The 26013-nt window shown below is 43.3% G+C and overlaps 1 protein-coding gene across 3 annotated transcripts in view; it reads left to right on the top strand.

Annotated features, from left to right (window-relative positions):
- Positions 1-26013, top strand: part of KIAA0319 (KIAA0319 ortholog) — a 101699-nt gene that overhangs the window by 32285 nt on the left and 43401 nt on the right. For all 3 annotated transcript variants that reach the window (XR_011314074.1, XM_069730881.1, XM_069730882.1), the window contains 2 exons: positions 13830-13962; positions 16351-16499. Coding sequence is in view for 2 of the 3 variants with exons in the window: in XM_069730881.1 (XP_069586982.1) it covers positions 13830-13962; positions 16351-16499 (282 nt within the window). In the remaining variant the exon portion in view is untranslated. The remainder of the gene's footprint in view (positions 1-13829; positions 13963-16350; positions 16500-26013) is intronic.

Genomic DNA, 26013 nt, shown 5'->3' with positions numbered 1-26013 from the left:
CTGTGAGTTAAGATGAAAAGGCAAACGTAGAGATGAAATAGATTTAGCAAAGTGAGGCCCAACTTTCTGAACAGAGCGAGGATAGGAAAGGTAACTTTGCGGTCAACACAAAACCCTACAAAAACCACGCAAAAGGGGGCAAAAAGACCCTCCGTACCGAACTAACGGCACGGAGGTACACCCTCTGCGTCCCAGAGCTTCCAGCAAGCAGAAAAAAACAAATTGACAAGCTGGACAGAAAAAAACAGCAAACAAATAGCAAAGAGGAACTTAGCTATGCAGAGCAGCAGGCCACAGGAACGATCCAGGAGGAAACAGGTCCAATACTAGAACATTGACTGGAGGCCAGGATCAAAGCACTAGGTAGAGTTAAATAGAGCAGCACCTAACGACTTCACCACATCACCTGAGGAAGGAAACTCAGAAGCCGCAGTACCACTTTCCTCCACCAACGGAAGCTCACAGAGAGAACCAGCCGAAGTACCACTTGTGACCACAGGAGGGAGCTCTGCCACAGAATTCACAACAGTACCCCCCCCTTGAGGAGGGGTCACCGAACCCTCACCAGAGCTCCCAGGACGACCAGGATGAGCCATATGAAAGGCACGAACAAGATCGGGAGCATGGACATCAGAGGCAAGACCCAGGAATTATCTTCCTGAGCATAACCCTTCCACTTAACCAGATACTGGAGTTTCCGCCTTGAAACACGAGAATCCAAAATCTTCTCCACAATATACTCCAACTCCCCCTCCACCAAAACTGGGGCAGGAGGATCAACAGATGGAACCATAGGTGCCACGTATCTCCGCAACAATGACCTATGGAATACGTTATGTATGGAAAAAGAATCTGGAAGGGTCAGACGAAAAGACACAGGATTAAGAACCTCAGAAATCCTATACGGACCAATAAAACGAGGTTTAAACTTAGGAGAGGAAACCTTCATAGGAATATGACGAGAAGATAACCAAACCAAGTCCCCAACCTGAAGTCGGGGACCCACACAGCGTCTGCGATTAGCAAAACGTTGAGCCTTCTCCTGGGACAAAGTCAAATTGTCCACTACATGAGTCCAAATCTGCTGCAACCTGTCCACCACAGTATCCACACCAGGACAGTCCGAAGACTCAACCTGCCCTGAAGAGAAACGAGGATGGAACCCAGAGTTGCAGAAAAACGGTGAAACCAAGGTAGCCGAGCTGGCCCGATTATTAAGGGCGAACTGAGCCAAAGGCAAAAAGGACACCCAGTCATCCTGATCAGCAGAAACAAAGCATCTCAGATATGTTTCCAAGGTCTGATTGGTTCGTTCGGTCTGGCCATTAGTCTGAGGATGGAAAGCCGAGGAAAAAGACAAGTCAATGCCCATCCTACCACAAAAGGCTCGCCAAAACCTCGAAACAAACTGGGAACCTCTGTCAGAAACGATATTCTCTGGAATGCCATGTAAACGAACCACATGCTGGAAAAACAATGGCACCAAATCAGAGGAGGAAGGCAATTTAGACAAGGGTACCAGATGGACCATCTTAGAGAAGCGATCACAGACCACCCAAATGACTGACATCTTTTGAGAGACGGGAAGATCTGAAATAAAATCCATAGAGATATGTGTCCAAGGCCTCTTCGGGACCGGCAAGGGCAAAAGCAACCCACTGGCACGAGAACAGCAGGGCTTAGCCCGAGCACAAATCCCACAGGACTGCACAAAAGTACGCACATCCCGCGACAGAGATGGCCGCCAAAAGGATCTAGCCACTAACTCTCTGGTACCAAAGATTCCAGGATGACCAGCCAACACCGAACAATGAACCTCAGAGATAACTTTATTCGTCCACCTATCAGGGACAAACAGTTTCTCCGCTGGACAACGATCAGGTTTATTAGCCTGAAATTTTTGCAGCACCCGCCGCAAATCAGGGGAGATGGCAGACACAATTACTCCCTGTTTGAGGATACCCGCCGGATCAGATACACCCGGAGAGTCGGGCACAAAACTCCTAGACAGAGCATCCGCCTTCACATTTTTAGAGCCCGGAAGGTATGAAATCACAAAGTCAAAACGGGCAAAAAACAACGACCAACGAGCTTGTCTAGGATTCAACGGCTTGGCGGACTCGAGATAAGTCAAGTTCTTATGATCAGTCAAGACCACCACGCAATGCTTAGCTCCTTCAAGCCAATGACGCCACTCCTCGAATGCCCACTTCATGGCCAGCAACTCTCGATTGCCCACATCATAATTTCGCTCAGCAGGCGAAAATTTCCTGGAAAAGGCGCATGGTTTCATCACCGAGCAATCAGAACTTCTCTGCGACAAAACAGCCCCTGCTCCAATCTCAGAAGCATCAACCTCGACCTGGAACGGAAGCGAAACATCTGGTTGACACAACACAGGGGCAGAAGAAAAACTACGCTTCAACTCCTGAAAAGCTTCCACAGCAGCAGAAGACCAATTGACCAAATCAGCACCTTTCTTGGTCAAATCGGTCAATGGTTTAGCAATACTAGAAAAATTGCAGATGAAGCGACGATAAAAATTAGCAAAGCCCAGGAACTTTTGCAGACTTTTCAGAGATGTCGGCTGAGTCCAATTATGGATGGCTTGGACCTTAAAGGGACTCTGTCACCTGAATTTGGCGGGACTGGTTTTGGGTCATATGGGCGGAGTTTTCGGGTGTTTGATTCTCCCTTTCCTTACCCGCTGGCTGCATGCTGGCCGCAATATTGGATTGAAGTTCATTCTCTGTCCTCCGTAGTACATGCCTGCACAAGGCAAGATTGCTTTACGCAGGCGTGTACTATGGAGGACAGAGAATGAACTTCAATCCAATATTGCAGCCAGCATGCAGCCAGCGGGTAAGGAAAGGGTGAATCAAAAACCCCCAAACTCCGCCCATATGACCCAAAACCAGTCCCGCCAAATTCAGGTGACAGGTTCCCTTTAACAGGGTCCATCTCGATAGTAGAAGGGGAAAAGATGAACCCCAAAAATGAAACCTTCTGAACACCAAAGAGACACTTTGATCCCTTCACAAACAAAGAATTAGCACGCAGGACCTGAAACACCGTTCTGACCTGCTTCACATGAGACTCCCAATCATCCGAGAAGATCAAAATGTCATCTAAGTACACAATCAGGAATTTATCCAGGTACTCTCGGAAGATGTCATGCATAAAGGACTGAAACACTGATGGAGCATTGGCAAGTCCGAATGGCATTACTAGATACTCAAAATGGCCCTCGGGCGTATTAAATGCAGTTTTCCACTCATCGCCTCGCTTAATACGCACAAGATTATACGCACCACGAAGATCTATCTTGGTGAACCAACTAGCCCCCTTAATCCGAGCAAACAAATCAGATAACAATGGCAAGGGGTACTGAAATTTAACCGTGATCTTATTTAGAAGGCGGTAATCTATACAAGGTCTCAGTGAACCATCCTTCTTGGCTACAAAAAAGAACCCTGCTCCTAATGGCGACGATGACGGGCGAATATGCCCCTTCTCCAAAGACTCCTTCACATAACTCCGCATAGCGGCGTGCTCAGGCACGGATAAATTAAACAGTCGACCTCTTGGGAATTTACTACCAGGAATCAAATCGATAGCACAATCACAATCCCTATGCGGAGGTAGGGTATCGGACTTGGGCTCATCAAATAAATCCCGGTAATCAGACAAGAACTCAGGAACCTCAGAAGGGGTGGATGGCGAAATAGTCAAAAATGGGACATCACCATGTACCCCCTGACAACCCCAGCTGGACACAGACATAAATTTCCAATCTAATACTGGATTATGGACTTGTAGCCATGGCAACCCCAACACGACCACATCATGCAGATTATGCAACACCAGAAAGCGAATAACCTCCTGATGTGCAGGAGCCATGCACATGGTCAGCTGGGTTCAGTGTTGTGAATTCTGTGGCTGAATTCACTCCTGTGGTCACAAGTGGTACTGCAGCTTCTGAGCTTCCTCCCTCACGTGTTCTGGTGAGCTCGTTGGCTGCTTTGTTATTTAACTCCACCTGATTCTGTCTTCCTTGCTCCTTGTCAATGTTCCAGTGTTGGACCTGAGCTTCTGGATCTTTCCTGTGGCCTGCTGCTCTGCTTAGATAAGTGCCTCTTTGCTTTTGTTGCTGCTTTTTCTGTCCAGCTTGTCTATTCGTTTTTGCTGGAAGCTCTGAGACGCAAAGGGTGCACCGCCGTGCCGTTAGTTTGGCACGGTGGGTCTTTTTGCCCCCTTTGCGTGGTTTTTTGCTTTAGGGTTTTTTGTAGACTGCAAAGTTCTCTTTGCTATTCTCGCTCTGTCTAGAATATCGGGCCTCACTTTGCTGAATCTATTTCATCCCTACGTTTGTCTTTTCATCTTGCTAACAGTCATTATATGTGGGGGGCTGCCTTTTCCTTTGGGGTATTTCTCTGAGGCAAGTCAGGCTTGTTTTTCTATCTTCAGGCTAGTCAGCTCCTCAGGCTGTGCCGAGTTGCATAGGTAGTGACAGGCGCAATCCACAGCTGCCTTTAGTTGTGTTTAGGATAGGTTCAGGTATTGCGGTCTACAGAGATTCCACGTCTCAGAGCTCGTTCTATTGTTTTTGGGTTATTCTCAGATCACTGCATGTGCTCTGATTGCTGGCACACTGTGTCCCTGGATTGCCTTCATAACAGTACAAGGAGCCCTCACTAATGATTCTCAATAGAGGGAAAAAAGAAGTTCTGACATCATTTTTTTTTCTCTGCTCTGTGTTCAGTCTTTTTTTTCCCCTAGACATTTGGGTCTTTCAGGACACAGGTGTGGACATGGATATTCAGGGTCTGTGCTCTTCAATGGATAATCTCCTTACAAATGTACAAAGGATTCAAGATACTATTGATCAGAAATCTATGTTAGAACCAAGAATTCCTATTCCTGATTTGTTTTTTGGTGATAGAACTAAGTTTCTTAATTTCAAAAATAATTGTAAGCTATTTCTGGCCTTGAAACCTCATTCTTCTGGTAATCCTATTCAACAGGTTTTGATTATTATTTCTTTTTTGCGCGGCGACCCTCAGGACTGGGCATTTTCTCTTGCGCCAGGAGACCCTGCATTGAGTAATGTCGATGCGTTTTTCCTGGCGCTCGGATTGCTTTACGATGAGCCTAATTCAGTGGATCAGGCTGAGAAAAATTTGCTGGCTTTGTGCCAGGGTCAGGATGATATAGAAGTATATTGTCAGAAATTTAGGAAGTGGTCAGTACTCACTCTGTGGAATGAATCTGCGCTGGCAGCTTTGTTCAGAAAGGGTCTCTCTGAGGCTCTTAAGGATGTCATGGTGGGTTTTCCTATGCCTGCTGGTTTGAATGAGTCTATGTCTTTGGCCATTCAGATCGGTCGACGCTTGCGCGAGCGTAAATCTGTGCACCATTTGGCGGTATTATCTAAGATTAAACCTGAGCCTATGCAGTGCGATAGGACTATGACCAGAGTTGAACGGCAAGAACACAGACGTCTGAATGGTCTGTGTTTCTACTGTGGTGATTCCACTCATGCTATTTCTGATTGTCCTAAGAGCACTAAGCGGTTCGATAGGTCTGCCGTCATTGGTACTGTACAATCCAAATTCCTTCTGTCCATTACCTTGATATGCTCTTTGTCATCGTATTCTGTCATGGCGTTTGTGGATTCAGGCGCTGCCCTGAATCTGATGGATTTGGATTATGCTAAACGTTGTGGGTTTTTCTTGGAGCCTTTGCGGTGTCCTATTCCGTTGAGAGGAATTGATGCTACACCTTTGGCCAAGAATAAACCTCAGTACTGGACCCAGCTGACCATGTGCATGGCTCCTGCACATCAGGAAGTTATTCGCTTTCTGGTGCTACATAATCTGCATGATGTGGTCGTGTTGGGGTTGCCATGGCTGCAAACCCATAATCCAGTATTGGATTGGAACTCTATGTCGGTATCCAGCTGGGGTTGTCAGGGGGTACATGGTGATGTTCCCTTTTTGTCTATTTCGTCATCCACTCCTTCTGAGGTCCCAGAGTTCTTGTCTGATTATCAGGATGTATTTGAAGAGCCCAAGTCCGATGCCCTACCTCCGCATAGGGATTGTGATTGTGCTATCAATTTGATTCCTGGTAGTAAATTCCCTAAAGGTCGATTATTTAATTTATCCGTGCCTGAACACGCCGCTATGCGCAGTTATGTGAAGGAATCCCTGGAGAAGGGACATATTCGCCCATCGTCATCACCACTGGGAGCAGGGTTCTTTTTTGTAGCCAAGAAGGATGGTTCGCTGAGACCATGTATTGATTACCGCCTTCTTAATAAGATCACTGTTAAATTTCAGTATCCCTTGCCATTGTTGTCTGACTTGTTTGCTCGGATTAAGGGGGCTAGTTGGTTCACTAAGATAGATCTTCGTGGTGCGTATAATCTGGTGAGAATCAGGCAAGGAGATGAATGGAAAACTGCATTTAATACGCCCGAGGGTCATTTTGAGTATCTAGTGATGCCGTTCGGACTTGCCAATGCTCCATCTGTGTTTCAGTCTTTTATGCATGACATCTTCCGTGAGTATCTGGATAAATTCCTGATTGTTTACTTGGATGACATTTTGATCTTCTCAGATGATTGGGACTGTCATGTGAAGCAGGTCAGAATGGTTTTCCAGGTCCTGCGTGCTAATTCTTTGTTTGTGAAGGGATCAAAGTGTCTCTTCGGGGTGCAGAAAGTTTCATTTTTGGGGTTCATCTTTTCCCCTTCTACTATCGAGATGGATCCGGTTAAGGTCCAAGCCATCCAGGATTGGACTCAGCCGACATCTCTGAAAAGTCTGCAAAAATTCCTGGGCTTTGCTAATTTTTATCGTCGCTTCATCTGTAATTTTTCTAGCATTGCCAAACCATTGACCGATTTGACCAAGAAGGGTGCTGATTTGGTTAATTGGTCTTCTGCTGCTGTGGAAGCTTTTCAGGAGTTGAAGCATCGTTTTTGTTCTGCCCATGTGTTGTGTCAACCAGATGTTTCTCTTCCGTTCCAGGTCGAGGTTGATGCTTCTGAGATTGGAGCAGGGGCGGTTTTGTCACAGAGAGGTTCTGGTTGCTCAGTGTTGAAACCATGTGCTTTCTTTTCCAGGAAGTTTTCGGCTGCTGAGCGTAATTATGATGTGGGCAACCGTGAGTTGCTGGCCATGAAGTGGGCATTCGAGGAATGGCGTCATTGGCTTGAAGGAGCTAAGCATCGCGTGGTGGTATTGACTGATCATAAGAACCTTACTTATCTCGAGCCTGCCAAGCACTTGAATCCTAGACAGGCCCGTTGGTCGTTATTTTTTGCCCGCTTCGATTTTGTGATTTCGTACCTTCCGGGCTCTAAAAATGTGAAGGCGGATGCTCTGTCTAGGAGTTTTGTGCCCGACTCTCCGGGTTCATCTGAGCCGGCGAGTATCCTCAAGGAAGGAGTCATTGTGTCTGCCATCTCCCCTGATTTGCGGCGAGTGTTGCAAAAATTTCAGGCGAATAAACCTGATCGTTGTCCGGCGGAGAAACTGTTCGTCCCTGATAGGTGGACTACTAAAGTTATCTCTGAACTTCATTGTTCGGTGTTGGCTGGTCATCCTGGAATATTTGGTACCAGAGAGTTTGTGGCTAGATCCTTCTGGTGGCCATCTCTGTTACGGGATGTACGTACTTTTGTGCAGTCCTGTGGGATTTGTGCTAGGGCTAAGCCCTGCTGTTCACGTGCCAGTGGGTTGCTTTTGCCCTTGCCGGTCCCAAAGAGGCCTTGGACACATATTTCGATGGATTTCATTTCTGACCTTCCCGTTTCTCAAAAGATGTCAGTCATTTGGGTGGTCTGTGATCGCTTTTCTAAAATGGTCCATCTGGTGCCCTTGGTTAAATTGCCTTCCTCCTCTGATTTGGTGCCTTTGTTCTTCCAGCATGTGGTTCGTTTGCATGGCATTCCTGAGAATATTGTTTCTGACAGAGGTTCCCAGTTTGTTTCGAGGTTTTGGCGAGCCTTTTGTGGTAGGATGGGCATTGACCTGTCTTTTTCCTCGGCTTTCCATCCTCAGACTAATGGCCAGACCGAACGAACCAATCAGACCTTGGAGACATATCTGAGATGTTTTGTTTCTGCAGACCAGGATGATTGGGTGTCCTTTTTGCCGTTGGCTGAGTTCGCCCTTAATAATCGGGCCAGCTCGGCTACCTTGGTCTCTCCATTTTTCTGCAATTCTGGGTTCCATCCTCGTTTCTCTTCAGGACAGGTTGAGTCTTCGGACTGTCCTGGTGTGGATTCTGTGGTGGACAGGATGCAGCAGATCTGGACTCAGGTAGTGGACAATTTGACCTTGTCCCAGGAGAAGGCTCAACTTTTCGCTAATCGCAGACGCCGTGTGGGTCCCCGACTTCGTGTTGGGGATCTGGTTTGGTTATCTTCTCGTCATATTCCTATGAAGGTTTCCTCTCCTAAATTTAAACCTCGTTTTATTGGTCCGTATAGGATTTCTGAGATTCTCAATCCTGTGTCTTTTCGTCTGACCCTCCCAGACTCCTTTTCCATACATAATGTATTCCATAGGTCGTTGTTGCGGAGATACGTGGCACCTATGGTTCCATCTGTTGAGCCTCCTGCCCCGGTTTTGGTGGAGGGGGAATTGGAGTATATTGTGGAGAAAATTTTGGATTCTCGTGTTTCTAGACGGAAACTCCAGTATCTGGTTAAATGGAAGGGTTATGCTCAGGAAGATAATTCCTGGGTTTTTGCCTCTGATGTCCATGCTCCAGATCTTGTTCGTGCCTTTCATGTGGCTCATCCTGGTCGGCCTGGGGGCTCTGGTGAGGGTTCGGTGACCCCTCCTCAAGGGGGGGTACTGTTGTGCATTCTGTGGCTGAATTCACTCCTGTGGTCACAAGTGGTACTGCAGCTTCTGAGCTTCCTCCCTCACGTGTTCTGGTGAGCTCGTTGGCTGCTTTGTTATTTAACTCCACCTGATTCTGTCTTTCTTGCTCCTTGTCAATGTTCCAGTGTTGGACCTGAGCTTCTGGATCTTTCCTGTGGCCTGCTGCTCTGCTTAGATAAGTGCCTCTTTGCTTTTGTTGCTGCTTTTTCTGTCCAGCTTGTCTATTCGTTTTTGCTGGAAGCTCTGAGACGCAAAGGGTGCACCGCCGTGCCGTTAGTTCGGCATGGTGGGTCTTTTTGCCCCCTTTGCGTGGTTTTTTGCTTTAGGGTTTTTTGTAGACTGCAAAGTTCTCTTTGCTATTCTCGCTCTGTCTAGAATATCGGGCCTCACTTTGCTGAATCTATTTCATCCCTACGTTTGTCTTTTCATCTTGCTAACAGTCATTATATGTGGGGGGCTGCCTTTTCCTTTGGGGTATTTCTCTGAGGCAAGTCAGGCTTGTTTTTCTATCTTCAGGCTAGTCAGCTCCTCAGGCTGTGCCGAGTTGCATAGGTAGTGACAGGCGCAATCCACAGCTGCCTTTAGTTGTGTTTAGGATAGGTTCAGGTATTGCGGTCTACAGAGATTCCACGTCTCAGAGCTCGTTCTATTGTTTTTGGGTTATTCTCAGATCACTGCATGTGCTCTGATTGCTGGCACACTGTGTCCCTGGATTGCCTTCATAACAGTTCAGTACTGAGGCTTATTCTTGGCCAAAGGCGTAGCATCAATTCCTCTCAATGGAATAGGACACTGCAAGGGCTCCAAGAAAAACCCACAACGCCTAGCATACTCCAAGTCCATCAAATTCAGAGCAGCGCCTGAGTCCACAAATGCCATGACAGAATACGATGACAAAGAGCAGATCAAGGTAACAAACAGAAGAAATTTTGACTGTATCGTACCAATGGTGGCAGACCTAGCGAACTGCTTAGTGCGCTTAGGACAATCAGAGATAGCATGAGTGGAATCACCATAGTAGAAACACAGCCCATTCAGACGTCTGTGTTCTTGTCGGTCAACTCTGGTCAAAGTCCTATCGCACTGCATAGGCTCAGGTTTAAGCTCAGGTAATACCGCCAAATGGTGCACAGATTTACGCTCGCGCAAGCGTCGACCGATCTGAATGGCCAAAGACATAGACTCATTCAGACCAGCAGGCATAGGAAATCCCACCATGACATCCTTAAGGGCTTCAGAGAGACCTTTTCTGAAAATAGCTGCGAGCGCACCTTCATTCCACTGAGTGAGTACGGACCACTTTCTAAATTTCTGACAATATACCTCTATTTCATCCTGACCCTGACACAGAGCCAGCAAATTCTTCTCTGCCTGATCCACAGAATTAGGCTCATCGTACAGCAATCCGAGCGCCAGGAAAAATGCATCGATATTACTTAATGCAGGATCTCCTGACGCAAGAGAAAATGCCCAGTCCTGAGGGTCGCCACGCAAAAAATAAATAACGATCCTAACTTGTTGAACTGAGTCACCAGAGGAGCGAGGTTTCAAAGCCAGAAATAGTTTACAATTATTTTTGAAACTCAGAAATTTAGTTCTATCTCCAAAAAACAAATCAGGAATAGGAATTCTCGGTTCTAACATAGAATTCTGAACCACAAAGTCTTGAATACTTTGTACTCTTGCCGTGAGCTGATCCACACATGAAGACAGACCTTTAATGTCCATTGCTACACCTGTGTCCTGAACCACCCAAATGTCTAGGGGAAAAAAAAGGCAAAACACAGTGCAAAGAAAAAAAAATGGTTTCAGAACTTCTTTTTTCCCTCTATTGGGAATCATTAGTACTTTTGGCCTCCAGTACTGTTATGAAAGGTAATTCAGTACCACAATGGACATAGAGGTCAGCGCACATACAGTGACCTGGCAATAACCCAAAAAACAAGAACGAGCTCTGAGACGTGGGAACTCTGTTGACCGCAATCCCTAATCCTCTCCAACCACACTAAAGGCAGCCGTGGATTGCGCCTAACGCTCCCTATGCAACTCGGCACGGCCTGAGAAACTAGCTAGCCTGAAGATAGAAAATAAGCCTACCTTGCCTCAGAGAAATACCCCAAAGGAAAAGGCAGCCCCCACATATAATGACTGTGAGTTAAGATGAAAAGACAAACGTAGAGATGAAATAGATTTAGCAAAGTGAGGCCCAACTTTCTGAACAGAGCGAGGATAGGAAAGGTAACTTTGCGGTCAACACAAAACCCTACAAAAACCACGCAAAAGGGGGCAAAAAGACCCTCCGTACCGAACTAACGACACGGAGGTACACCCTCTGCGTCCCAGAGCTTCCAGCAAGCAGAAAAAAACAAATTGACAAGCTGGACAGAAAAAAACAGCAAACAAATAGCAAAGAGGAACTTAGCTATGCAGAGCAGCAGGCCACAGGAACGATCCAGGAGGAAACAGGTCCAATACTAGAACATTGACTGGAGGCCAGGATCAAAGCACTAGGTGGAGTTAAATAGAGCAGCACCTAACAACTTCACCACATCACCTGAGGAAGGAAACTCAGAAGCCGCAGTACCACTTTCCTCCATCAACGGAAGCTCACAGAGAGAACCAGCCAAAGTACCACTTGTGACCACAGGAGGGAGCTCTGCCACAGAATTCACAACAGGCATGCTCCTGATGAGGCGGTGGATGGTCTCCTGAGGGATCTCCTCCCAGACCTGGACTAAAACATCCGCCAAACTCCTTGACAGCCTGTGGTGCAACGTGACGTTGGTGGATGGTGCGAGACATGATGTCCCAGATGTGTTCAATTGGATTCAGGTCTGGGGAACGGGTGGGCCAGTCCATAGCTTCAATGCCTTCATCTTGCAGGAACTGCTGACACAGTTATATATACAGTTGAAACCAGAAGTTTACATACACTATATAAAAAGATGCATGTTATTCTCAATATTTCAGATGAAATCAGAATAAACCTTTCCCATTTTAGGTCAATTAGGATTACCATAATTATTAATATTTACCAAATGGCAGAATAATGAGAGAGAGAGAATGTTTTAAGGCATTTTTATTACTTACTGCAATGTCAAAAGTTTACATACACTATTTACTATGCCTTTAAACAATTCTGGACTGCCCATATGATGTCATGTGTTTGGAAGCTTCTGTTTTTTTTGGCAACATCGAAATTAATTAGAGACACATCTGTGGATGTATTTTAATGCACACCTGAAACACACTGCTTCTTTGTGTAGCATCTTTGGAAAGTCTAATGAAATCAGCCAAGATATCAGAAAGAGAATTGTGGACTTTCACAAGTCTGGCTCATCCTTGGGTACAATTTCAAGATACCTGAAGGTGCCTTGTTAATCTGTACAAATAATTTTATGCAAATACAAACAAGATGGGAATGTCCATCCATCATATCACTCAGGAAGGAGACGAGTTATGTGTCCCAGAGATGAACGAATGTGCATATCAACCCAAGGACAAAAGCAAAAGACCTTGTGAAGATGATGGAGGAAACTGGCAAGATTGTGTCAATATCCACAGTGAAATGAGTACTGTATCAACATGGGCTGAAAGACCACTCTTCCAGGAAAAAGCTATTACTCCAAAAGAAATATAAATAAGCCAGATTAATGTTGGCAAATGCACACAGGAACAAAGACCTTCATTTTAGGAGACATGGCCTGTGGTCTAATCAAGCTAAAATTTAACTTTTTGGACATAATGACGATCGTTACGTTTGGAGGAAAAAGGGAGAAGCTTGGAAGCCTATGAACACCATCCCAACTGTGAAACACGGGGTTGGTAGCATCATGTTGAGGGGTTGTTTTGCTGCAGGAGGGACTGGTGCACTTCACAAAATAGATGGCAGAGAAGAAGGTTATGTGGCAATACTGAAGTAAAATCTCAAGACATCAGCTAGAAAGTTAAAGCTTGGGCGGAAATGGGTCTTCCAAATGGACAATGACCCGAAGCATACTGCCAAAATGGACTTGTGGTAACAAGTCAATGTTTTGTAGTGGCCATCAAAAAGCCCTGATCTCAGTCCTATTGAAAATTTATGGGCAAAGCTGAAAAGGCAGGTGCGAGCAAGGCGACCTACAAACCCGGATCAGTTACACCAGTTTTGTCAGGAGGAATGGGACCAAATTCTGACCAAGTATTGTGAGAAGCTTGTTGAAGGATATCCCAGACGTTTGACCCAAGTTATTCAGTTTAAGGGCAATGGTACCAAATACTAATGAAATATATGTAAAGTTTTAATTTTGCAGTAAATAATAAAAATGCCATAAAACTTTCTCTCTCTCATTATTCTGGCATTTGGCAAATATTAATAGTTATGGTAATCCTAATTGACCTAAATGTGAAAGGTTTATTCTTTATTATATATTCTTTATATATACATGCAAAAGTTTCAAATTCTCTCGATTTATTCAGTATAGCTTAAGTGCCCCATGAAGAGAAACCACGCATTTCAATGTCTTGGCATGTTATTAATGGCTGTCAATGGAATGGAATGTTCAGACATGCAAAATGCCCTTGGATTCGCAAATCCCTTTGCAACTGCCATCCAATGGTGTCCCAGATATGCTCAATGAGTGACAAGTCCATAGATGCTGCAGGTGATGGTAGTATGTAAAAGAAAGGACATACCTATAGCAGATAGGGAAAAGGGCAGTTTTATGCTACATTTACTCTATTTAGCATTTATTTTGCTTTCTGTATATTTTCACTTTTTTATATCATTTCTTTAAAAAAACACATACATACAACAAGAACAACAACAAAAAATCAAAGACCATGTCTATGCAGTTACTAACCTTCCATGGTTTCACATTGCTTGTGTACTATCTCAGCAGTATAGTGATGATGGAGCAGAATTCTATTCCTTTTACTTTTTTCCCATAGAGAATAACAGTCCACCAGTTGCAGAGACAGGTCCTGATAAAGAAATAATTTTCCCAGTGGACTCTACGACATTAGATGGTAGTAAAAGTAGAGATGACCATGGCATTGTCTCATATAAATGGGAAAACATAAGGTATGTGCCCAAATCTGTTTGTCTGTCTATGATTTCTAAGAAAGTGGATGTGCTGTATTTTGGAAACTTTAAAAACTCATATAAGCTGAAACATATTTAACAAATTTATATGATTAAATAATAATTTTGGGCTTTTACATATATTTCATATATATTTTTGTAGCCCTGGAATAATGCGCTAATGCCTTATAACAAACAACAAATATTAGTATGGCTACGTCCAGGACTAGCCCTGTGTGTATGCGGGCCCTTGAGTCAGTCACTACTCGTTTACTCCAAACATAAAGTACGGTATGTTAACTTGGATTGTCATTGCTTCTTGAGCCCAGCAGGCCTTGGCAGTTTTCGCGATTTTTTTACTGGACATTCTCTTTAGAGTGAAGCCATTTGATGAACAGCTATTTTATGAAACATAGTCGGTTGAATGATTATAGAAAGACAAAGAAGTACGGTAATATTTTTTAGGGTCATAGCCTTTTGTACTTTTGGCATAAGGAATAATGTGCTGATGTAAGGAGATAGACTTGCTGCCCACGTTTCCCTCTTAAAGAAATAAGTTTATTATTTTAAAATGTTATGGGATGCAATGTGAACTGTGATGTACAGTGTAATTTGTGGTGTGCATTAAAGGTATTGGTGATATTGATAATGTGTGTATTTTGACCATAGGGACAGTTAGAGTTAATGTTTGGGACCAGCCCAGAGTGGGAGGTGTGGGGTTGCAGGGAAAGTGACATTGTTTTTGTCAGAGATAAAGCCTGGAGTGCATAGAAAGAGAGCAGTAGGTCACATGTGAGCAATGCCACATTCTTGGTGTCCCTAAGTGAGGGGAGACCGAAGTAAAGGGATAGCGAGATCCAGAGCAGAAGTGACTGTGAGACAGAGTGATCGTTTGGAGCCAGATTCTGCGAGAGGACACATAGCCACAAGGCCTAGAGTTTTTAACTCTTAAAGGTAATGGGCCTAAACAGGACTGAGTATATGAAATGAGTAAGGTGTCCCGGGCAGGAGTTCCAGAGCGTCAGAATTACCAGCCATACTGGCACCCTAAAGGGAAAAGAAGCTGCACCGATGGGCAAGTAAAGGATTTGTCATGCAGCTGCAATGCAGGTTTGTGTGCGCTCCACCTGTTGGCAGCAGAGAGGAGGGAATGCACACTCCCAGGGCAGGCCTGCACTGCTGCAGCCAAGGCTACCACCAGTTGGCAGCAAAAACGTCCAAAGCCTGGTCAGCAACAAGCAGTCATACAAAGTACCAGAGGTCTCAGCAAGCACGTGGTCAGAAACAAGCCAGTAGGTCAAAACCAGACGGGCGCACGGTAGCGGGGGGGGGGGGGGGGGGGGAATAGAAGGGTAATCAGAGACAAGCCAGGGGATTAGAAAACGGAGCAAGCTTAACAGTACAAAAACAGAGAACAGAAACTCAGGTCAGGGAACAAGCCAGGTCATACACACAACAGCTTGCATGTGTACAGAGAAACACAATTACTAACAGAGTAACCTAGGTCAACTGCTCTAGCCGAGGGTCCGGAACTATCACTGACGCAGGACCTAGGTCATATGGCAGCCGCCCTGACACCAGAGAGAGGCAGATACAATTAACCCCTGTCTGACCAGTACGGGATAAAGACGAAACCCCATCCTGGATCATGACAGGATTCTTGCTAAGCAGGATGGTATTGTCAATCTAGGTTGTGGTGAAGTAGAGAGAAACAGTGGAAACCGAGGACCAGTAGAAAGGCTAAAGAGGAAAGTTGAAGATAGAGAACAATAGAGAAAATAAGGAAGGATACTGTGTGGAAAATGAAATGCTCATAAGACTGTGTACCCGCTATCTCTTGTATATGTTTTCCTAACAAGTTCCCATTCAGTAAAAAGTTTGTTTTTGAGTGTCGGTCTACCTCATTGAACTGTCCCAACACCAGGCCCTGGCAGACCAGCAACATTGTTGACATGTGGCCTGCACGAGCCTGGCGTCCTCATAGCACAGTCCACACACCCAGCCAGGACCCCCATTTTCATGTAGCATGCCAGGGTGTAAAGCACAAGTACCTCGCCCACGGCTAACACCCCATGTCACGTTACACTGCCATCACTTTTTATTGCTATATAAAATACAATAGAAGACTACTCTATAGTTTTTTTTCTTAGTTTTTTTTAGAATGGGAGCCTATTGGTTTGGTTTGCCAGTGTATGGCATGTAATTAGTGGCATATATCACAGCCTTTCATCTGTGCTATATTGCAGGAATTGCTATCAAAATCTAGCTTCAACTGAAGGCTAAAGCACAGTAGTAACTCAGCCTAGTTTGTACCACTCACCTCTTCACCCTTCTTGATATTGGTAGACATTTACAAATGTGTTTTACATCTTAGCTATATTTTTTCAGCGGGCCATCTGTGGTGACCATTCAGGAGAGTGATAAACCGGTGGCCATTGTCTCTAACCTTCAGATCGGTACATACCACTTTCGTTTGACTGTCGAAGACGATCAAGGGTTGGAGAGCTCGGCTGTCCTGACTTTAACTGTTAAAGAAGGTATAGGATTTTTTTTTGTTACTGGAAATACTGCTAACCGTTGTAGTGACTTTAATTTAAGAGATGTATCATTACTAAATTTAATATCTGCTACTATTTTGCTTCTCTGAATTAAAGAGTAACTGTTTTTTCCCCCCTTAAATCAAAAGTACACATGAAAAAATAAACTTTGTAATATGTCATATTAGAGACATCTGTTTCTTATTCTTTCTGAAGTGATCTTTCATTCTTAGGGTTCTTTCACATTGCGTTCTGGGTCCCCATCGGGGGATATGTCCGAAATCGAATAGAATGTAATGGTGATGACAGAGTGAATGTGCGCTAATTTTCGGGAGTGTACGCCTACAGGAGGCGGATGCTCAGACGTAGTCTACTATGACGCAATCAGTGGGAAAAGCACCCTTTAAATTCTCCATTTACTGCTATAATATTTCTTCAGTGAATATAAATTTCCCCATTGCGGAAATAGGAGGTGTAGGCAAATAACCTCAGCACCAAAATGATGATAAAGGACGAAGATCTTGAATATTTTCTATTTTCTCCCATCGCCTGCACACAGCCGCATCTACCTGATACCCTGCTCCTCTGCAATGCAAATGTCCTTGATAAAGTCCCATTATTGGTCGACACTTTGGACTTTTCCTTGCTGGATCAAAATAAAATATTCACTTATTGCATCAAAATCTTCGTTCAATATCATAATTTTGGTGCTGAAGTCAGAACGGCAGTCCTTTTCTCGAGCGTATACATTTCAGGAGCAGTAGTGCCGGTAGTGTCTTTCCTACTGAAATAGGAGATGACAGTTGCTACTCATTATGTTCTATGGAACTTGCAGCAGAATATACAGTGGGTACGGAAAGTATTCAGACCCCTTAACCCTCCGTCACATACAATATTCGGACTAACGAGTTCACATACAATGTGCCTGTCAGGCACCTGCTGGAAAAATACCTATATTATCTAATGTTTGCAATTTCAGTGCTCTAAAAGTGATCAGTGACCTTCATAGGGATGTAATAAAAGAGACTACACATAATCAGTTGCAAAAAAAACATTTACTTAACATAAAACTAATAACTATGAAATACAAACTTTTCAAAACTCCCGCCAAATAGTCCCCAGTTCGACTCTCTCAAAAAAATGTACAAAGAAAATTTTTGAACACAAACTTAATTTTAAGGTACCTTAAGTACTATTAAAAACATATTCAATCAGAAGTAGATGCTGAGGTTTCCCCAGAAAAGTCACACTTGCAGAGCAAATAGCAAGAATTACACACCATTTTTGCATGTGTCAGGCAAATTGCTTTATGACATTTGAGACATTCATAATTTGAAAGCCTTCTGGTTCCGCTTTCCGTTTGGCAGGTGGTGCATCTCCTTCTTTTGTGAGGTGGTGCAGATGGTGACTTTTCACCATCATCTTCTGGGCGGAACCTTTTGAGCTGAACTTGAAGGCGAGAGGGGATACCGATTGTTTTCACGCTTCTCCTGCGTAGCTCTCCAAGTACTAGTTCATGGGCCAATTTTTTCAAATACAATCGTCTACGGAGTGGTTCAAGCTTGTTTTCAAGATAAATTACTTGTGAATTTATACCACCCAAATTCAACATAGCAAAAAATATGACCATTGGCCAGCGTTTGATGTTTCTGCTGACGTTGAAAGTGGAGCACATCTGATCTGCTGTATCCACACCCCCTTTGGTGGCATTGTAAAATGTAATTATCTCCGTTTTTTTTTCTGCCCCAGTCCCAGGATCGATGGCAGCATCATCATGAAGTGTTGATAGAAGAAGTACGATTTTTATGGCATGTGGTACATAGGAAACTAAAGCCTTTCCATTATGGAATGCAAACATACTGCTGTACTGTTGTCTCTCTTTCACACTTACAAACTGTGGCGGCAATTCCCTTTTGTTTTTTCTTACAGTTCCCACATATGACAGCTTCTGAATTTTCAGATAATCAATCAGATCACAACTTGTAAACCACTTTCCTCTCCTAAATCCTCATTCAGTGTGAGGTCTCTATCATCTAATAGCATGTTTGTTACTTCCTCAACATCAAGTTGTTTGGATAAATTGTACATTTTCCTCTCCATTTCAGCAGATAATCTGAAGCAAGAGAAGGAATATGTTAGGGAACTACTGTATATGCCTGAGCAGCACACTTTCTTTTATAAAATCTCCCTTATTTCTATGAAATATCCTCACATTTTGTGCTATACATTCATAAAACAAGCTAAATAAACTATTGTGATGAATAAAAACATAAAATACCAACCTTACTGAATGTGACGTATTCACATACAATGAGCCTGAGAGATCTGTGCAGCTATATCCTCTCCCCTGAAGCTCTGAAATCCAACTGTGATATCAGGTTTCACAGACCTTCAAGAGACAGGAGACTACCTGGAGGGAGGGGGTTTCCTCACAATCTGGTGAGGAAGGAGAAATGAAAGTAAAAGAGAAGCGCCTGTCAGATCAGTTGTATGTGACGGAGGGTTAAAATTTTCCACTCTTTGTTTCATTGCAGCCATTTGGTAAATTCAAAAAAGTTCATTTTTTTCTCATTAATGTACACTGTGCACCACATCTTGACTGAAAAAAACAGAAATGTAGAAATTTTTGCAAATTTATTAAAAAAGAAATACTGAAATATCACTTGGTCATAAGTATTCAGACCCTTTGCTCAGTATTGAGTAGAAGCGCCTTTTTGAGCTAGTACAGCCATGAGTCTTCTTGGGAATGATGCAACAAGTTGTTCACACCTGGATTTGGGGATCCTCTGCCATTCTTCCTTGCAGATCCTCTCCAGTTCCGTCAGGTTGGATGGTGAACGTTGGTGGACAGCCATTTTCAGGTCTCTCCAGAGATGCTCAATTGGGTTGGTCAGGGCTCTGGCTAGGAAAGTCAAGAATGGTCACAGAATTGTTCTGAAGCCACTCCTTTGTTATTTTAGCTGAGTGCTTAGGGTCATTGTTTTGTTGGAAGGTGAACCTTCGACCAAGTATGAGGTCCAGAGCACTCTGGAAGAGGTTTTCATCCAGGATAACTCTGTACTTGGCCGTATTCATGTTTCCTTCAGTGGCAACCAGTCGTCCTGTCCCTGCAGCTGAAAAACACCCCCATAGCAGGATGCTGCCACCACGTTTCAATGTTGGGATTGTATTGGGCAGGTGATGAGCAGTGCCTGGTTTTCTCCACACATACCGCTTAGAATCATCACCAAAAAGGTCTATCTTCTCATCAGACCAGAGAATCTTATTTCTCACAGTATGGGAGTCCTTCATGTGTTTTTTAGCAACCTCTGTGCAGGCTTTCATATGTCTTGCTCTGAGGAGATGCTTCCGTCGGGCCACTCTGCCATAAAGGCCAGACTGGTGGAGGACTGCAGTGATAGTTGACTTTATGGAACTTCCTCCCATCTCCCTACTGCATCTCTGGAGCTCAGCCACAGTGATCTTGGGGTTCTTCTTTACCTCTCTCACCAAGGCTCTTCTCCCACGATTGCTCAGTTTGGCTGGACGGTCAGGTCTAGGAAGACTTCTGGTGGTTCCAAACTTCTTCCATTTAATTATTATGAAGGCCACTGTGCTCATAGGATCTTGAGTACTGCAGAAATTCTGTTTTAACCTTGGCTACATCTGTGCCTTGCCACAATTCTGCCTCTGAGCTCCTTGGCCCGTTCCTTTGACCTCATGATTCTCATTTGGTCTGACATGCACTGTGAGCTGTGAGGTCTTATATACAGTCATGGACAAAAATTTTGAGAATGAGACAAATATTAATTTTTCCAAAGTCTACTGCTTCATTTTTTCTAATGGCAATTTGCATATACTCCTGAATGTCAGAGTGATCAGCTTAACAGCAATTACTGTACTTGCAAAGTCAATATTTGCCCAGAAAATGAACTTTAACCCCCAAAACACATTTCAACATCATTGCAGTCCTGCCTTAAAAGGAGCAGCTAACATCGTTTTGGTGATTGATCGCCAGCTCTGTCCTCATCAACACCCACACCTGTGTTAATGGATCAATCAGTCATGATTAAGTAAGAATGACATCACTGGACACTTGAAAAGGAGGCTGGTGCTTGGTATCATTGTTTCTCTTCAGTTAACCATGGTTATCTCTAAAGAAACACGTGCAGCCATCATTGCACTGTACAAAAATGGCCTAACAGGGAAGAGTATCGCAGCTACAAAGATTGCACCTCAGTCAACAATCTATCGCATCATCAAGAACTTCAAGGAGAGAGCTTCCATTGTTGTCAAAAAGGCTCCTGGGCGCCCAAGAAAGACCAGCAAGTGCCAGGACCATATCTTAAAACTGTTTCAGCTGCGGGATCGGACTACCAGCAGTGCCGAGCTTGCTCAGGAATGGCAGCAGGCTGGTGTGAGTGCTTCTGCACGCACTGTGAGGCGGAGACTCTTTGAGCAAGGCCTCGTTTCAAGGAGGGCAGCAAAGAAGCCACTTCTCTCCAGAAAAAACATCAGGGACCGACTGATATTCTGCAAAAGTTACAGGGAGTGGACTGCTGAGGACTGGGGCAAAGTCATTTTTTCTGATGAATCCCCTTTTCGATTGTTTGGGACATCTGGAAAACAGCTTATTCGGAGAAGAAGAGGTGAGCGCTACTACCAGTCTTGTCTCATGCCAACTGTAAAGCATCCTGAAACCATTCATGTGTGGGGTTGCTTCTCAGCCAAGGGAATCGGCTCACTCACAGTCTTGCCTAAAAACACAGCCATGAATAAAGAATGGTACCAGAATGTCCTCCAAGAGCAACTTCTCCCAACCGTCCAAGAGCAGTTTGGCGCCCAACAATGCCTTTCCCAGCATGATGGAGCACCATAAAGCAATGGTGATAACTAAATGGCTCATGGAACAAAACATAGAGATTTTGGGTCCATGGCCTGGAAACTCCCCAGATCTTAATCCCATTGAGAACTTGTGGTCAATCATCAAGAGACGGGTGGACAAACAAAAACCAACAAATTCTGGCAAAATGCAAGCATTGATTATGCAAGAATGGACTGCTATCAGTCAGGATTTGGTCCAGAACTTGATTGAGAGCATGCCAGGGAGAATTGCAGAGGTCTTGAAGAAGAAGGGTCAGCACTGCAAATATTGACTTGCTGCATTAACTCATTCTAACTGTCAATATAACCTATTGGTACTCATAATATGATTGCAATTATATTTCTGTATGTGATATAAACATCAGACAAACACTAATAAAAACCAGAGGGCAGCAGATCATGTGAAAATATAATTTTGGTGTCAATCCCAAAACTTTTGGCCATGACTGTAGACAGGTGTGTGCCTTTCCAAATCAAGTCCTATTAGTTTAATTAAACACAGCTGGACTCCAATGAAAGAGTAGAACCATCTTAAGGAGGATCACAAGTAAATGGACAGCATGTGACTTAGATATGAGTGTCTGAGCAAAAGGTCTAAATACGTAAGACCATGTGATATTTCAGTTTTTATTTTTTAATAAATATGCAAACATTTCTACATTTCTATTTTGTTTTTCAGTCAGATGGGGTGCAGAGTGTACATTAATGTGAAAAAATGAACTTTTTTGAATTTACCAAATGGCTGCAATGAAACAAAGAGTAAAAAATTTAAAGAGGTCTGAATAATTTCCATACCCATTGTATGTGTCTGACTCCTCCCAGCTCCTCTATCCATAGAAATTTAAAACCACTAACTACCTTCTCTGATCTCAATAATGTGAAAATCTGTGATCACAGAACACAGATTTTAGTCATGAGTTGAGAATGTTGAGTATGAAAGATCAGTCCGGGAGGAGAAAGAAGCAGATTTCTTACAAAGTTTCTTATTTTCAAGTGTACTAATGATTTAGAAATTGAAATGACGGTTACTCTTTTAGTGAAGATTAACAGGATAGGTGCCAAATTGTCTAATACACTGGATTATTAATTGGTTCATAAAGAGTGTATATGGTATATACAGTGCCTTGCGAAAAAATTCGGCTCCTGGATCTTTTCAACCTTTTTCCACATACCATGCGTCAAATATAAAGATACCAAATGTAAATTTTTGGTGAAGAATCAACAATAAGTGGAACACAATTGTGAAGTTGAACGAAATTTATTGGTTATTTTAAATATTTGTGGAAATTCAAAAACTGAAAAGTGGGCGTGCAATATTATTTGGCCCCTTTAACTTAACCCCTTCACCCCAAAGCCTGTTTTCACCTAAGTGACAGGGCCAATTTTTACAATTCTGACCACTGTCACTTTATGAGGTTATAACTCTGAAACGCTTCAACGGATCCTGGTGATTCTGACACTGTTTTCTCGTGACATATTGTACTTCATGATAGTGGTAAAACTTCTTCGATATGACTTGCATTTATTTGTGAAAAAAACAAAAATTTGTCGGAAATTATGAAAATTTAGCAATTTTCAAACTCTTAGTTTTTATGCCCTTAAATTAGAGAATTATATCACATAATATAGTTAATAAACAACATTTCCCACATGTCTGCTTTACATCAGCACAATTTTGGAAACATAATTTTTTTTGTTAGGACGTTATAAGGGTTAAAAGTTGACCAGCGATTTCTCATTTTTGCAACAAAATTTGCAAAACCATTTTTTTACGGACCACCTCACACTTGAAGTGACTTTGAGGGGTCTATATGACAGAAAATGCCCAAAAGTGACACCATTCTAAAAACTGCACCCCTCAAGGTACTCAAAACCACATTCAAAAAGTTTATTAACCCTTCCGGTGCTTCACAGGAATTTTTTGAATGTTTAAAAAAATTGAACATTTAACTTTTTTTTCACAAAATTTTTACTTCAGGTCCAATTTGTTTCATTTTACCAAGGGTAACAGGAGAAATTGGACCACAAAAGTCGTTGTACAATTTGTCCTGAGTACGCCGATACCCCATATGTGGGGGTAAACCACTGTTTGGGCACATGGCAGAGCTCGGAAGGGAAGGAGCGCTATTTGACTTTTCAATGCAAGATTTGCTGGAATTGAGATCGGAGCCCATGTCACGATTGGAGAGCCCCTGATGTGCCTAAACAGTGGAAACCCCCACAGGTGACACCATTTTGGAAAGTAGACCCCCTAAGGAACTAATCTAGATGTGTGGTGAGCACTTTGAACCTCCAAGTGCTTCACAGAAGTTTATAATGTAGAGCCGTAAAAACATTTTTTTTATTAATTTTCACAAAAAATGATCTTTTTGCCCCAAATTTTTTATTTTCCCAAGGGTAAAAGGATAAATTGTACCCCAAAAGTTGTTGTGCAATTTGTCCTGAGTACGTCGATACTTCATATATGGGGATAAACCACTGTTTGAGCGCATGGCAGAGCTCGGAAGGGAAGGAGTGCCATTTGACTTTTCAATGCAAAATTGGCTGGAATTGAGATCGGACGCCATGTCGCATTTGGAGAGCCCCTGACGTGCCTTAACAGTGGAAACCCCCCACAAGTGACCCCATTTTGGAAAGAAGACCCCCTAAGGAACTTATCTAGATGTGTGGTGAGCACTTTTAACCCCCAATTGTTTCACTAAAGTTTAGAATGTAGCATTGTGAAAATTAAAAAATCATTTTTTCTTTCCACAAAATGATGTTTTAGCCCGCAATTTTTTTTTCCCCAAGGGTAACAGGAGAAATTGGACCACAAATGTTATTGTCCAATTTGTCCTGAGTACGCTGATACCCCACATGTGGGGGGGAACCACCGTTTGAGTGCATGGCAGAGCTCGGAAGGGAAGGAGCACCGTTTGAAATGCAGACTTAGATGGAATGGACTGCAGGTGTCATGTTGCATTTGCAGAGCCCCTGATGTACCTAAACAGTAGAAACCCACCACAAGTGACCCCATATTGGAAACTAGACCCCCCAAGGAACTTATCTAGATGTGTTGTGAGAGCTTTGAACCAACAAGTGTTTCACTACAGTTTATAACGCAGAGCCGTGAAAATAAAAAATATTTTTTTTTCCACGAAAATGATATTTTATCCCCTATGTTTTTATTTTCCCAAGGGTAACAGGACAAATTGGACCCCAAAAGTTGTTGTCCAACTTGTCCTGAGAACGCTGATACCCCATATGTTGGGGGGAACCACTGTTTGGGTGCACGGCAGAGCTCGAAAGGGAAGGAGCGCCATTTGAAATGCAGACTTAGATGGATTGGTCTGCAGGCGTCATGTTGCATTTGCAGAGCCCCTGATGTACCTAAACAGTAGAAACCCCCCACAAGTGACCCCATATTGGAAACTAGACCCCCAAAGGAACTTATCTAGATGTGTTGTGAGAGCTTTGAACCAACAAGTGTTTCACTACAGTTTATAACGCAGAGCCGTGAAAATAAAAAATATTTTTTTTCCACGAAAATGATATTTTATCCCCTATGTTTTTATTTTCCCAAGGGTAACAGGACAAATTGGACCCCAAAAGTTGTTGTCCAACTTGTCCTGAGAACGCTGATACCCCATATGTTGGGGGGAACCACTGTTTGGGTGCACGGCAGAGCTCGGAAGGGAAGGAGCGCCATTTGAAATGCAGACTTAGATGGATTGGTCTGCAGGCGTCATGTTGCATTTGCAGAGCCCCTGATGTACCTAAACAGTAGAAACCCCATATGTTGGGGGGAACCACTGTTTGGGCACACAGGAGAACTCGGAAGGGAAGGAGCCCTGTTTTACTTTTTCAAAGCAGAATTGGCTGGAATTGAGATCGGACGCCATGTCGCGTTTGGAGAGCCCCTGATGTGCCTAAACAGTGGAAACCCCCAATTATAACTGAAACCCTAACCCCAACCCTAACCCTAGCCCTAACCCTAGCCCTAACCCTAGCCCTAGCCCTAACCCTAGCCCTAACCCTAATGGGAAAATGGAAATAAATACATTTTTTTACATTTTATTATTTTTCCCTAACTAAGGGGGTGATGAAGGGGGGTTTGATTTACTTTTATAGCGTTTTTTTGGCGGATTTTTATGATTGGCAGCCGTCACACACTAAAAGACGCTTTTTATTGCAAAAAATAGTTTTTGCATCACCACATTTTGAGAGCTATAATTTATCCATATTTTGGCCCACAGAGTCATGTGAGATCTTGTTTTTTGCGGGACGAGTTGACGTTTTTATTGGTAACATTTTCGGGCAGATGACATTTTTTGATCGCTTTTTATTCCGATTTTTGGGAGGCGGAATGAACAAAAACCAGCAATTCCTGAATTTCTTTTAGGGGGGGCGTTTATAGCGTTCCACGTGTGGTAAAATGGATAAAGCAGTTTTATTCTTCGGGTCAGTACGATTACAGCGATACCTCATTTATGTAATTTTTTTAATGTTTTGGTGCTTTTACACAATAAAAACTATTTTATATAAAAAAATAATTGTTTTTGCATCGCATTATTCTGAGAGCTATAACTTTTTTATTTTTCTGCTGATGATGCTGTATGGCGGCTTTTTTTTTGCGGGACAAGATGACGTTTTCAGCGGTACCATGGTTATT

This window comes from Ranitomeya imitator, chromosome 6 (assembly GCF_032444005.1).
Source record: "Ranitomeya imitator isolate aRanImi1 chromosome 6, aRanImi1.pri, whole genome shotgun sequence".
NCBI lineage: Eukaryota > Metazoa > Chordata > Amphibia > Anura > Dendrobatidae > Ranitomeya > Ranitomeya imitator.
This window is presented reverse-complemented; position numbering and strand designations above follow the sequence as displayed.